Source organism: Chiloscyllium plagiosum, unplaced genomic scaffold, assembly GCF_037043375.1.
Source record: "Chiloscyllium plagiosum isolate Xiang-an unplaced genomic scaffold, Cpla_swu_hap1 HiC_scaffold_20, whole genome shotgun sequence".
In the NCBI taxonomy this organism is placed as follows: Eukaryota; Metazoa; Chordata; class Chondrichthyes; order Orectolobiformes; family Hemiscylliidae; genus Chiloscyllium; species Chiloscyllium plagiosum.
In genome coordinates, this window is record NW_028270158.1 from 17,735,269 (window position 1) to 17,748,840 (window position 13,572).

General features: G+C 39.0%; 1 protein-coding gene and 1 long non-coding RNA gene across 7 annotated transcripts in view; both read right to left on the reverse strand.

The window, feature by feature from the left end:
• parn (poly(A)-specific ribonuclease (deadenylation nuclease)) overlaps positions 1 to 10,183 on the reverse strand; it is a 131,712-nt gene extending 121,529 nt beyond the window's left edge. For both annotated transcript variants that reach the window (XM_043711927.2, XM_087997700.1), the window contains exons 1-4: positions 10,107 to 10,183; positions 3,075 to 3,152; positions 1,766 to 1,845; positions 22 to 89 (exon numbers count right to left, since the gene is read on the reverse strand). In XM_043711927.2, coding sequence (XP_043567862.2) covers positions 22 to 89; positions 1,766 to 1,845; positions 3,075 to 3,152; positions 10,107 to 10,125 — 245 coding nt within the window. In that variant the 5' untranslated portion in view covers positions 10,126 to 10,183. The remainder of the gene's footprint in view (positions 1 to 21; positions 90 to 1,765; positions 1,846 to 3,074; positions 3,153 to 10,106) is intronic.
• A 2,088-nt stretch (positions 10,184 to 12,271) lies between these two features.
• LOC122560812 (uncharacterized) overlaps positions 12,272 to 13,572 on the reverse strand; it is a 44,388-nt gene continuing 43,087 nt past the window's right edge. For 3 of the 5 annotated variants that reach the window (XR_015760539.1, XR_015760537.1, XR_015760540.1), the window contains 2 exons: positions 12,709 to 12,766; positions 12,272 to 12,392 (listed from right to left, as the gene is read on the reverse strand). This is a non-coding gene — a long non-coding RNA (uncharacterized LOC122560812). The remainder of the gene's footprint in view (positions 12,393 to 12,708; positions 12,767 to 13,572) is intronic. The other 2 variants (XR_015760538.1, XR_015760542.1) reach the window with 1 other exon arrangement.

Below are 13,572 nucleotides of genomic sequence, written 5' to 3' on the forward strand. Positions count from 1 at the left end.
CAATTATGAAAGTAAACCCACTTGTTCTCTGCAGCATCATATTTAAACGTGCAAAGTCCAAACTGAAAAAGCAGGAAGTCCATGGAATGCTGTAAGAAAAGTAACATTTTATTATTTTGAATCTAGAATGTCACTGATTGTTAACAATTAATCATAATTTTTAGTTAGTTAGTTATTATCCCCACAAACACATTTCCCTATATATAAAAATAGCTAGGAAGTCTTCATCCAAGTTCAATGAATTCAGGATTCATATTTGAATGCTCTTAATTATGATACTAACTGAGATCACATTACCAATTTTATCCAGACAACTGGGAAATGGAAATATTACACTGATGTACTGGGATAGATAGTTTGAAATTGGCCATTGTGCTAAAATTGCAACAGTGTGAACGGACTTCACTTTACAATGGGACATGCTAGAGTCAACTTGACATGCGACGATACCAGGTGACAGAAGTGAAAAACAGGTGTACGGTTTCAGACAATGACAACCCTCAATTCCAGCACAAAAGGAAACAAATATTCTTATTGCCCACGTAGAATAAATTTGAATAAAAATCAAATCTCTGCAATAAACAGCAAGAGATGCTGCTGCCTCAGCGGGTGGTTAAGGTGAATTGCCTTACATCCTTGAACCAGTACCTGGACGAGCACTTGAAACATCCTAACATTCGAGACCATGGGCTAATTTCAGGGGATTCTGAGTTTAGATTACTTAGTGTGGAAACAGGCCCTTCAGCCCAACAAGTCTACACCAACTTGCCGAAGCGCAACCCACCCAGATCCATTCCCCTACATTTATCCCTTCACCTAACACTACAGGCAATTTAGCATGGCCAATTCACCTAACCTGCACATTTTTGGACTGTGGGAGGAAACCGGAGGAAACCCTCACAGACATGGGGAGAATGTGCAAACTCCACAGTCAGTCGCCTGAGGCGGGATTTGAACCTGGGTCTCTGGCGCTGTGAGGCAGCAGTGCTAACCACTGTGCCACCCGCTAAGTGCTGGTAAACATCATTAGATTGAATGTTAAGTATTTCTCATACTTGATAGGTCAAAGAGCCTGACCTCTGCATTTTAGAATCATTAGAAGGTAAGTTAAAACTGCTGGGTTAAGATAAATCAAAAAACATCCTTTTACATTTTCAGAATTATACAAAATATTTTACTTCCTGTGTGAAATAATGCCATAATTCTGGCCTGTGAAGATCATATCAGGACACAAGACTGCATGTAAATTTTGCAGCATCTTAACATCTGTCATTGAAAGATAGCCATTGTCTCTCACCCACCTCGCAAATAACTAATTATTGTCCATTTTTCATTTGAGAAACTTGGATTGTTAAAAAGTTATTTGGGATCTGCTCATAGGGCCAGTCTCAGGAGACAAAAGGAAAACTTTCAGGTTTGCATGTGTACAAGTTATGGAAAACTTTTCTACTCTCACTTACATTTTAATGCTTGCCCAGTCTGAGTTATTCTACATATAATGGAAATGTGTTGCTGGAAAAGCGCAGCAGGTCAGGCAGCATCTAGGGAACAGGAGAATCGACGTTTCGGGCATTAGCCCTTCTTCAGGAATGAGGGAAGTTGGTCCAGCAGGCTAAGATAAAAGATAGGGAGGAGGGACTTGGGGGAGGGGCGTCGGAAATGTGATAGGTGGAAAGAAGTCAAGGTGAGGGTGATAGGTCAGACTGGGGTGGGGGCGGAGAGGTCGGGAAGAAGATTGCAGGTTAGGGAGGCGGTGCTGAATTACCTTCTTCAGCTTGTGATACCTTTCTTCTGGCGTGTCCAAGCCATTTGTCAGCGTGGTCACTGAAGGTCCATCACTTATTCCTAAAATGAAACAATAAGAGTGTGGTCCAATTTTAGGTAACAACAACAACAACCACCACCACCACCATAATCACAAAATGTTAAAACCTCACATCTCTTTCATTTCAGGTTGAAGTTCATAACAGCAACATGTAACACTGAACGACACAAGTTTACCTGTAATAATGATGTGTCAAAAAAAAAATCTCCAATGTCCCAGCTGTGTCTTTGAAGCTGGATTCAACACAGAGGGAGGCAGCATCTCTGCAACATGCAGATCACTACTTCTCATTGCTAATTGTAAGAAGGGCAAATTGCAAGAATATGGGGTTGAAAAACCTGTACAACTGACTAACACCTCAATTGGAGGAATACCAAACAGCAACAACTGATAATATTACTGCAATCAAAATTATTCTTCTCACTCATCTCTGACAGATTAATCCCAAACACTGGTCAGAATGCTTTGGACCTTAAATTCACAATGGTCAAAGTGAACGGTTCACATATGCTCCCTATAAACTGCAATATTCCACTCCACCAGAGGTAGCTCATAAGAGCACATAATGAGATCAAACATTGGACACCTGAATTAAACTTCAACCAGCTGAAAAACAGGTTTCTCTCTCACAATTCAGCTTCAGTTTTCAATTTTGCATGGCTAAACAAAGCAATGGTAACACCTCCATTGAAACATGCACACTATAACCTCAGGAATAACTCAAGTTATCCTAGGGCTTATAGACAAGAGTACCTATGAATCTGATGCTGCTGCTTTATTCCTCACACAATCTACTTGGATTCCACGCTCCTTACTGAAATATAATTCAAAGGAAACCCAACGGTTCTCATAGTGACAATGTCTATACCTTCAACACAATCCCAGTTACAAAACCTCTCTCAGCGGTTTCTACAAACTTCCTCCAATATTAGTGCACATGAGTTAAAAATAAAGATCCATTATGCCAATGGACCAGTGACTTTGGCCAGATACTCACCTTTGCTTAACAGTTCTTGAGCTTCAATTTAAAACCCGCAGTTACTCAACAACAAAAACATTTGCTGTCTGTAATTAGAGACCATTTAACCTAATAAATATATGAATGTAGGGAGAATACTGTCTCATTCAGTCCATACAAGTTACCAGGGCATTGAAATTATGCACAAGGAAACTATTAAATTTAAAATTTCTTCTCAGAACAAAAGAAAAAAAAGGTTTTACATGTTACTATTGGGCATCCAATCTTTACCTGAAAATTCTCCATCGATTGCCAGAAAATCAGCTTCTTCAATAGCTTCATATATTAGATTTAGGCGCTCCTTAAAATCTGTTGAGAAAACACAATTAATTTGTATTTGTAATACAAGTGTAGACCACTCAGTCCAATAGGGTCATTCCAAAGTTTGAGATGTATCAATCTTATCCTTTTCTCATCTTCACCTCACTCCATAAAATTTATAATTGTTTCTTTCAGACCTCATTTAAAGGCATCCGTGCTAATTACCTCTGCTAATCCATGTGGTCATGAGTTCTTCATACAAACCACATTTTAGATTAAAGATGATCCTGTAGAACTTAACATCTTTATCAGTGATTATCATATCTAGTTGTGGTCTCTATTTTATAACTAGGAACACAAGTACAGGAGTAGGCTATTCCATCTTTTGCATCAGCTCCACCAATTTAGATCATGACAAATAATCTATGCAACGCATCCTCCATGCTATATTCCCATCCTCTCAATGCTTTTATGCCATTCGTAGCTAGCTAATGAACAATCCACATCTTCAATTGACATAAAAAAGCTTCCATTGCCTTTGTAGAGAATTACAAAGATTCACTATCCTCTGGGTGAATAAATTCTTCAATCTTGAATGGCTTGCCTTTTATTCTGACACACTGTCCCTCGGTTCTAGTCTGCACAGGGAGGGGAAAATCTCCTTTCTTCATCTATGCTATCCATTTATCGTGTTTTACAATTTACACCAATGATTTGGATTTGGGGACCAATTGCAATATTTCCCAGTTTGCAAATGTTACAAAACTTGGTCAGAATGTAAGTTGTGACAAGGATACAAGGAGATTTCTGGGGTATTTAGTTAGGCTGAATGAACGTGCAAGGGCATGTCAGATGGAATACAACGTGGATAAGTGAGAGGTTATCCACTTCGTTTTAGGAATGGAGGTGTACAGTATTTCTTGAACGGCGAGAGACTTTTTCAACAAGTCACTAAAAGCTGGTGCAGCAAGTGATTCGGAAGGTGCATCTGCATTTCTCTACAAGAGAATTTACATAGAGGAGCAAAGTAGTTTTGCTTCAATTGTACAGAACAGTTTAGATCAAACTGGAGTATTGTATGTAGGACAGCCAAGGCTGGGGAAATCTGCTGTCATTTTATTCCTACAACTCCACAGCAAACAAATATTTTCAGTTATTAAGATGACACATTATATACCTTACGTATATCAGGTTAAGCAAAAAGATTAATAAACCAGGTTTCTTGAGAAAAACCACTCATGGATTTGTCAAAACTAAACTTTTGGAACAAAGATGTGCATGTTAACCTAATGTTGCTGTCAGTAACATAAAAGTATAAATGCTTATCCCTCTAAATATCACCAGAATACACACGTTTCAGGAAAAGAGAAAATAATTATCTACAGAGATTTTCTTCTCCTCTAAAAAAGCCAGAGACACTTTAGCTCCGAGGAAGGGTCACCAGATCCAAAATGTTAACTTAACTTTGATTGCTCTTTACAGATGCTACATGACCTGCTGAGGTTTTTATGCAACTTCTGTTTTTGTTTGATTTATAGCATTTGCAGTTGTTGTGGTTCTTATTTAAAGACACTTTGGTCAATGAGTTATTCTTGAAGGTAAAGAAAAGCAGCATAGGATGTTCCCGATTCTGTTGACAATGTGTACCATTGCTTCAGAGCAAGTCACTAATTACGCATAGTGGTCTCCGAAGTCTTACTCAGGAAATACCAATCTTGAGAAGCTCTTTCAAAAGAAAAAAAAAGACTTCACACGAACTGATCTAGAAGGCTTTCTTTACAGAAATGGAAGCGATTAGCAGCATTGGTTGTTAACTAGCTTTCAGTTAACTCCACTGAATAAAACAAGCATACCCTCAAGCTAGCACTGTTCAAACAGCACTAGCACGGTCGGGTGCAAACTACCAGTCATGCCATTTCTTTGCACGTAAGAATACTTGAGAAAATCTCCATCCAATGACCATAGTAAACTTTCAATGACCTCTTTTAAAGAAACCAGTCCAGAAATTTCGAACAGCTGCAAGTAAATTTCTCAATCGACAATCCTTCAAAACAAGTCCCTCAAGTAATATTAAACACCCAGTACTTTTGTTACACGAGATAATAAATCGATTTATTCCTTCCATCAGCATTCTGCCTGTTAAGCAATCTTCAATCCAGCCTAGTGTATTAGCCCTAATTCCATGCACTTTTACTTTGTTGGCTAACCTTCCAGGTGGTAGGTTTTCAAGCACCTTCCAAAAAAAAAACCATCAACTGGTTGCCTATTCCCTCTTCAAGGAGGCACAGAATCCCTACAGCGTAGGAGGCAGCCATTAGGGAGAGTTTAGAGGGATAATGGGCCAGGTGCTGCCAGGTGGGACTAAATTGGGTTGGGATATCTAGCCGGCATGGAGGAGTTGGACCGAAGGGTCTGTTTCTGTGCTGTATATCTCTGACTCGATGACATCCTTTATTAAAGATTCTCGCATTTTCCAAGACCAGTAGTGTCAGGCTGACAGCTCTGTAGTTCCTCGTTTTCGCTTGCCTTCCTTTCTTAAATAGCGGAATTACATTTTCAGCCTTTTAATTTGTAGGCACGATTGTAGAGTGGGATTTAGAAAGTCAATTGCCAATGCATCCTTGAATTAACAAGCAGTGTTCAAAACTCAGTGAAGGTCATGGGGCCATAGTGATTTGTCAACTTCCTATCCCATTAAAAAAAAAGTAGTTTTGGATAAATTAAAGTTATACACTCTCATTAAAACCTTGGATTGGAATCGTTTCAGGGGGTCTGTCTTCATGGATATACATCTGTTTTTGCTAGCCTTTTCCTTTTAAACAATCATATTTGAAAATTTTACTATTCATATTCATCTTTTTTTAATCCTCCTTTGCTGAATTCTAAAATTATCACAATCCTCAGCTTACAACTGTTTTTGCCGACTTTGTGAACCTTTCCTCTGAAGTAATACTAAATTTTTTTTACTCCTTTTTAAACATGGAAGTTCTTTTCCTGTTAAGTATTTCTGCCTTATCGGAATTATGTATTCTTTGAAAACCAAAGTCTTAATTCTTCCAATACTGGACAAAACGCTATCCTCTGTCAAATCTCAATGTATTCTTTTCCTCCATACACTACAATCACCTTCTACCTCATACCTTCATAATCACCCTTGATTTGGAGGTACTAATTTCAAATTTAAGTATATCTTTTTTACGAACTGGATAAATGGAAAATTCTATCATATAACAGTTAATATTCCATAAAAGCTCAATTGCAAGATTATTTAGTGGTTTTCATTGCATAATACTACACTTTAAATAGCGTATGCCCTGTTGGTTTCTCAAAGTTTATGTCAGAAAACACAATCCAGAAATCTTTCCTCCAAAGTACTGGTGCACATTTAACTCAACCAGACTAGATACTGATTGGAGAAACCCACGGTTACTGCATTCTTCTCATTCTAGGTGTCTCTAATTTCCCGACTTGTAGTGTGTACACCATTACCATTCATGATTAGTGGCCTATAAAACACATCAATATTTGCTGCCCCGTTCTGTTTTTCCAATTCCACACAAAGATTCTACTTTGATCTTCCAACTGGAGAGTCTCTCTCACTAATACGCTCTGATCACATCTTCTACCCCACCTCCTTTCCCTTTTTGCTTTTGTTTCTTAAGTCTTGAATATCCTTTAATATTCTGTTCCCAAGATTACCCTGCAGCCATGCCTCCATACTTCCAATCCAATCATATTCTTTTACTTCGCCTGGCACCTTCAATTCATCTATCATGGTGTGAATGCTATATGCATTTAGGTATGTTCTTAAATTTAAAAGAAATATTATTCTATCATTTGACCTTGGTATTTGAGGGCTTAAGCATTTCTGCTGCTTTCCACTTTCATTTACAGCTTTTCTGCTCCCAATAACTATTTTGTGTGTTATTTTCTCGACAATCGCTATTCTAGGCCTTTGCTGATTTCAAGTCATTATTTGGTCACCCCTCAGTCTTGGCTTTCCTAAATGGCATGAATTATCCATTTAACAATTATCACAGGATAGCACAGCACAAGAGACCATTTTGCTCAACAAGCTCTTTCAAAATGAAATCATGCTGATCTCTGCCTTTTCTTTTCATCCATAATAGAGAAAGAATAAGTATTCATCTAATTCCATTTTGAAAACCTTTGTATCTGAATGCAATGACATACGTGTGTCATACTGTGACACCCTAAAAAGTGGTTTTCAATTTTACTGAGCGAATTGATAAATGGCCCAACTTCACACATTTCAAAAGTGAGCAAGAGAACTTACTTGGCAATACCATTATTACCTCAATGTTCACTGGCCTACATTGGATTTCAGTCAAGCAATATGGTAATTTTAAAAGATTCTCATCCATGTCTTCAACTCTTGCCATAGACTTGCCTCTGCTTCTACCTCTAACCTCCCCATAACTCTCATATCTGTACTCCTCTAAATCTAGCCTCTTATGATCGGCCATGACTAACTATTCCAACAATGGTTGTGCCGTCAGTTATCTAGATTTCAAGCTCTGGAATTTTTACCTATAATCTATGAAAATTCCTAAAACATTCCTCTTGGACCAAGCCTTTAGTCATCTGATAAACTATTCTCCTGAGTCATGCAAAGAGAAATTGTAAGAACAAAATAAATAAAACAGGAGTAAGCTTTTCAGTCCTCCAAGCAATCTCTTCAATGAAATCATGGCTGATCTTCTACCTCAACATCATTTTCTTGCATTGCACCCATAATGATTGATTGTTTTTGGTTTTCAAAATCAAGTAGTCTCAATCTTAACATCCATCAGATGGGCCAATGAGTGGCAGATAGAATTTAATTTAGATAAATGTGAGGTGCTGCATCTTGGTAAGGCAAATCAGGGCTGGATTTATACACTTAAATGGTAAGGTGCTGGGCAGTGTTGCTGAACAAAGACACCTTGGAGCACAGGTTCATAGTTCCTTGAAAGTGGAGTCGCACATGGACAGGATAGTGAAGATGGCATTTGGTATGCTTGCCTTTACTGGTCAGAGTATTGAGCATACGAGTTGGAAGGTCATGTTGTGGCTGTACAGGTGATTAGTTAGGCCACTATTGGAATACACAGCGTCCAATTCTGGTCCCGCTGTTATAGGGAAGATGTTGTTAAACTTGATAGAGTTCAGAAACTTTTTCTGTACAAGAACGTCACTGGTGTTGGAGGGCTATTTTCCCTGGAGCATCAGGGGCTGAGGAATGACCTTATAGTGGTTTATAAAATCATGATATGGCATACATATAGTGAATAGCTAATGTCTTTTTCCCAGGGTAGAAACTAGGTTTCCCAATTTGTACAATAAGAATTTAAGCCAAACAAATGAGCATTTAGATCGATTGCCAGCTCCACCAGTTAGAAAGATCCTTAATTTTCAAAATGTACTACATCCTAGCAATGGCTCACGAGCATCTTGTCAACTTACTATACAAACAGAAACTCAAATATTAGAGCAATTATTTCAAGACAAGCAGGAATTTGACCTTCATTTTATTGAAGTGTCAAGAAAACATAATATTCAGACCAAATACCAGATCAATGCTCAGCTACTCATTTCTACCATAACATTCGTGGAGGAAAGAAGTAGACTCGGTTTTCAGCTGCAGAGCAAAGTGTAACATGCTCACCTGAATCAGAGAGAGATTATTGGTTTGTCCTAGTTAACACTAAGTCTAGTTCTGAAGAAAGATCACTGGATTTGAAAATGTTAACTGATTTCGCTCCACAGATGCTGCCATTTTACAGCTGTTTTTTTGGTTTCAGATTTCCAGCATCCATGGTTCTGCCAGTCTTTTGCTAACTGGAGAGGTTGTCAGCCTTCTTAGATGAATGAGAAAGATCTCATTGCATTATTTCAAAGAGCAGGGTAGTCCACCCAGTACCCTCACCAACATGAATCCCTCAACAATAATATGGTAGACTTTCAGGCCACTGTCTCCTTACAGTTTGTAGAATGTCAGTATGCAAATTGGCTGCCACCTTTTCTATATTACGATAGTGACTATATTTCAAAATTAGTTAAGTTACTTGAAAGCACTTCAAGACATCATGAGTGGTATTATGCCAATGCATTTTTAAAATGCTACAATCCATTCATTATTTTGCATTGTTCAAATCTATATGTGAAAATCTATATTATCCAATCTATATGTGAAAATAAGATAGCAAGTGGACAGATTGATAATTAAACTTTTCATAGTAAATGATCAAAGGAAAGGTTTGCAGCAGTGGAATAAAAGCCTGAAAAGTTCTTACAGCAGCATCTTTGATTCAGATTTGGTATTTGCAGAAAACAATAACTTGGGAACCAGTATTTGCAGGTGACATTATACATCTTACTTGCAAATAAAAAAAAATCAGCTTTACACAAAGTGTAAGTCAGAGGAATTTCACATAACCTGAACATTAAAACGAAGATTACACACCAAGAAATACTCTGGGCTACAAAGCACTTAGAGATGCCTTGAGACTGTGAAAAAAGGTTATATAACAGCATGTCTTTCTTTTACGGTAGGTGCAGTGAAGCTTTAAGCCTGGTTCAGCAACTGCCCTTTGTACAGTCAAATGTAAAAAAAAGGGTGGAAACATCAAGCAGAGTCTTTACAGTAGCTGCTCAGTTGGTGGCTAAAGAGCATTGAGGCACAAGAAATGCGGGTAGCTTGCACTTCCCAAACGTTGACTCCACCGGGGAGAGCAGCCAGCTCACATATGCAGGGACAGACGTGGGTAGGTTATCACTTTCCCCATTGCACCAAACTCCGTCAACAAGTCCTTAAAGCCCACCTCATCCTCCCACGCACACAGGGTTGTGGATTCACCCGAACACTCCGGCCTGACACCCAGAATGAAGCTTTACCTCCAAAATGGCCCTAACCGCTTGGGCTTCATCACGTCCGCACTCTCCACACTCCCTGTTAACCCGATAACCCAAAACCCAAGGGCTCACCCCTCTCGGACTTACTCTGCCTGGTGATCTCCATGGCTGCTCAGACAAACCTCACACACACGACACACAGGAACAACACGGCCACCATCAACCTTTGACCTTTAACCTCGACAACGCATTCACATCCGGTGAACATGTCAAACACGTGGTTAAGGGTCACTCAGGGTAGAATCCGTCTCCTCAGAACACTATAAGTTCAGGATGAATATGCATCTGTATTTTTGTTTAAAATTATCTTATACTATCATTATATCTAAATACAATATGATTTAATTTTATAAGTTTTGTGGTTTAGGTCATCCTTAGTTATGGCTTTCCAAAAAGGGGTACTTTTACTGTTTGAGGAGAAAGTGAGGTCTGCAGATGCTGGAGATCAGAGCTGAAAATGTGTTGCTGGAAAAGCGCAGCAGGTCAGGCAGCATCCAGGGAACAGGAGAATCGACGTTTCGGGTATAAGCCCTTCTTCAGGAATGAGGCCTCATTCCTGAAGAAGGGCTTATGCCCAAAACGTCGATTCTCCTGTTCCTGGATGCTGCCTGACCTGCTGCGCTTTTCCAGCAACACATTTTCAGCTACTTTTACTGTTTGTCAATTGACGTTGAGGCAGTGTATTGTATTCTTATGCTTCTTCTAAAGAATAGAACAACCATGCAAATATCCTGCTCATGTGACCTTATCCCCACTAAACGGCTCCTCGCCTTCTCCTAGCTGACACCCTTGCTAACTTATTGCAAATAATCCCTCTCTCTCGTCAAGTACTATTCTCCAACACTTTCAAATCTGATGTTGTCACTATATATGCTCAAAATGTTCACTCTTGATACATTTGTCCTGGCAAATTACAACTCTGTAAGTTAGAATCTTACACCTGCATTTCTGATGATACTGCCTATGTAAATGCTTCACAATGTAAGGGCCCCACTCTCTTAAAACGGTAGTGCCCCTGTATGCTGAAAATTATCAATCAGATAAGATTGTCTTAGGCCTAAGAGATCCTGCTCAGATCTTATCCCAGCTCAGACAGCAGAAACACTCAACGACGTTACTCATATGTGCTCAAGCTCTGTTGTCAATCATCAGCTGGAGAGTTATTAATTGGATAATGGACAAGGCTTTGAATTATGCTGAGAAATAGTCAAGGCTTAATTAGAACAATCTAAAGGAAATTTAAAAAAGAAACATTCGTATAAGGGCCAGCAGAATCTTACAGGCATACTTTGAAGGACATTGGTAGAGAATGCATTGTAAATATTGCAGAAGACTAAACAAAAGAAAAGGAAGCATGTCCGAATAGGAAAAGTAGTGCTCTAACTGAAAGAAGCTGAATCACTTTGCACACAAGTGTCTAACTGGAAAGAAGCAAAACAAATCAGTAAAGATGGCTGCTAAAGAAATGACATGATGCTTCTGATAACAGGTTTGCATTGTAAGATCTAAAGATTTGTGACTGTTAGAATGATGACTACAGAGGGAGTGCAAGTTTCAAATAGGTACTGGTGCCATGCACAATATGGTTTGCAGGTCCAAGTGAAGTTGCTCAAGATGGCGATCTGAAAATGAAGTGATTGTGGGTATGATGGAATGATATTCACCCCAAGAGGACAAATGAAACTGAGAAAAGAAAGAACTGTGGTTCCAAATCATAGAATAGGATCCCTATAATATGGAAACAGGTCATTCGGCCCAACAGGTCCACACTGACTCTCCAAAGAGCATCCTAGCCAGACTCAGCCCCCTACATTATCCCGATAACCCTGCATTCCCCATGGCTAATCCACTTCACCTACAGTCTTGGACACTATGGGCAATTTAGCACAGCCAATGCATCTAACCTGCACATCTTTGGAGAATGGGAGGAAACCGGAGCACCCAGAGGAAACCCACTCAGACGTGGGAAGAATGTGCACACTCTCCACAGACAGTTGCCTGAGGCTGGAATTGAACCAAGGTTACTGGCCCTGTGATGCAGCAGTGCTAACTGCTGAGCCACTGTGCCGTAGTAGAGATTAAGAAAAAATCCTCTCACCACAGCTGAAAGAAGTTTGGAGTGATTGCCTGACGTGTGTTTATAAAGATATTGAATTTGAAAGACAAGCATCTTGCTCAAACAAATATGTGACAACATGCGGTGATGAAACGATGGCCTGAGCCCATCAAGTTAAAAATAACACAACACTAGGTTATAGTCCAACAGGTTTATTTGGAAGTACAAGCTTTCAGAGTGCTCCTCCTTCATCAGGACCATATCTGTTTCTTTAAGAGAGTGTATAGCAGTGAAGGAATATTCCAAATTGTCATCATCTGCAAATGAAATGAAAGTAATTAACTCAAAGGAGATGGGAAAAGAGATGATGAAGCACATCAATGCAAACCATCAACCAGCTGATGTCTACTCTGAAAAGGCAAGAGACGTGCTTCACTGACAGTGGGATTCTACAAGCAATGAGATTAACAACCACATCAACCATGGTAGTGCATTGAAAGAAATACCACACTAAGCAAGCTAAAGTGCCACTCATGTCAAAAGATCATGGATGAAGATTAGAGGAGCCCACATTAATTTTGCAGGAGATGATTGTCTCATCACCTATATGGCTACACCATCATGACTATTTACCTGTGTATTATGAATTAGACCAGCTGACATCAACCTTTACCAGTGACATTGTGGAATTCTGGAAGTAAATTTCAGTTGTTAACAATATTTCAGACATTTGAATGAGTGACCACAGTTAACAATGTGAAGAATTCAGGAGCTTCATAAACAATTGACACCACATCTCACATATACCCAGTCAAATGGAAAGGCTCAGGTGGCAATGAAGCTTTCCAAAAGTTTGAGCTATTCTGATACAAGTGTGTGCAAGACAATCCTGGAATTGAGAAACACATTTACTGAAGGCATGGAAAGTTGTCCAGTCCAATAACTAATGTCACATTGCACGCAAACTATTCTTCTAATAAGTAAAAAAAGCAGAGACTAGAAGTAGTAACAGCAGTGAGTGTCAAATTGAGGTAGAATGACAAAAAGCCGCATTTCATTTTGATAACGCTGTCAGATCAATACCAGAGCCAATCAGTGTGCAAAAATTCAAAAATCTCAACAAAAGTCAGCCCAAGTAGTACTCACCACAAAAATAAAATTACCCGATGAAGGAACATCACCCCAGGAATGGCCATATATCAGTTGAACAGCCAATATGAGCCTGCATATGTATCATTCAAAGAGCTGCATACTTTAAATTTATCTATATTGATCATCATGGAAACTTCTAATTCACATAACTAATTGTATCACCATTTGATTTGTCTTTAATGTCTTTGATTTTAAATAATGTGTAACTTCTCTCCTTCCCTTTCCCTTCTTCCTTGGATGTGTGTGTGTGTGTGTGTGTACAAGTATGTGTGTGTACGTGAATGTTTGTCACAAAGCATTCCCATCAATGTTTTTAATGCAGTAACAAATCCCACTTTGTTTAAC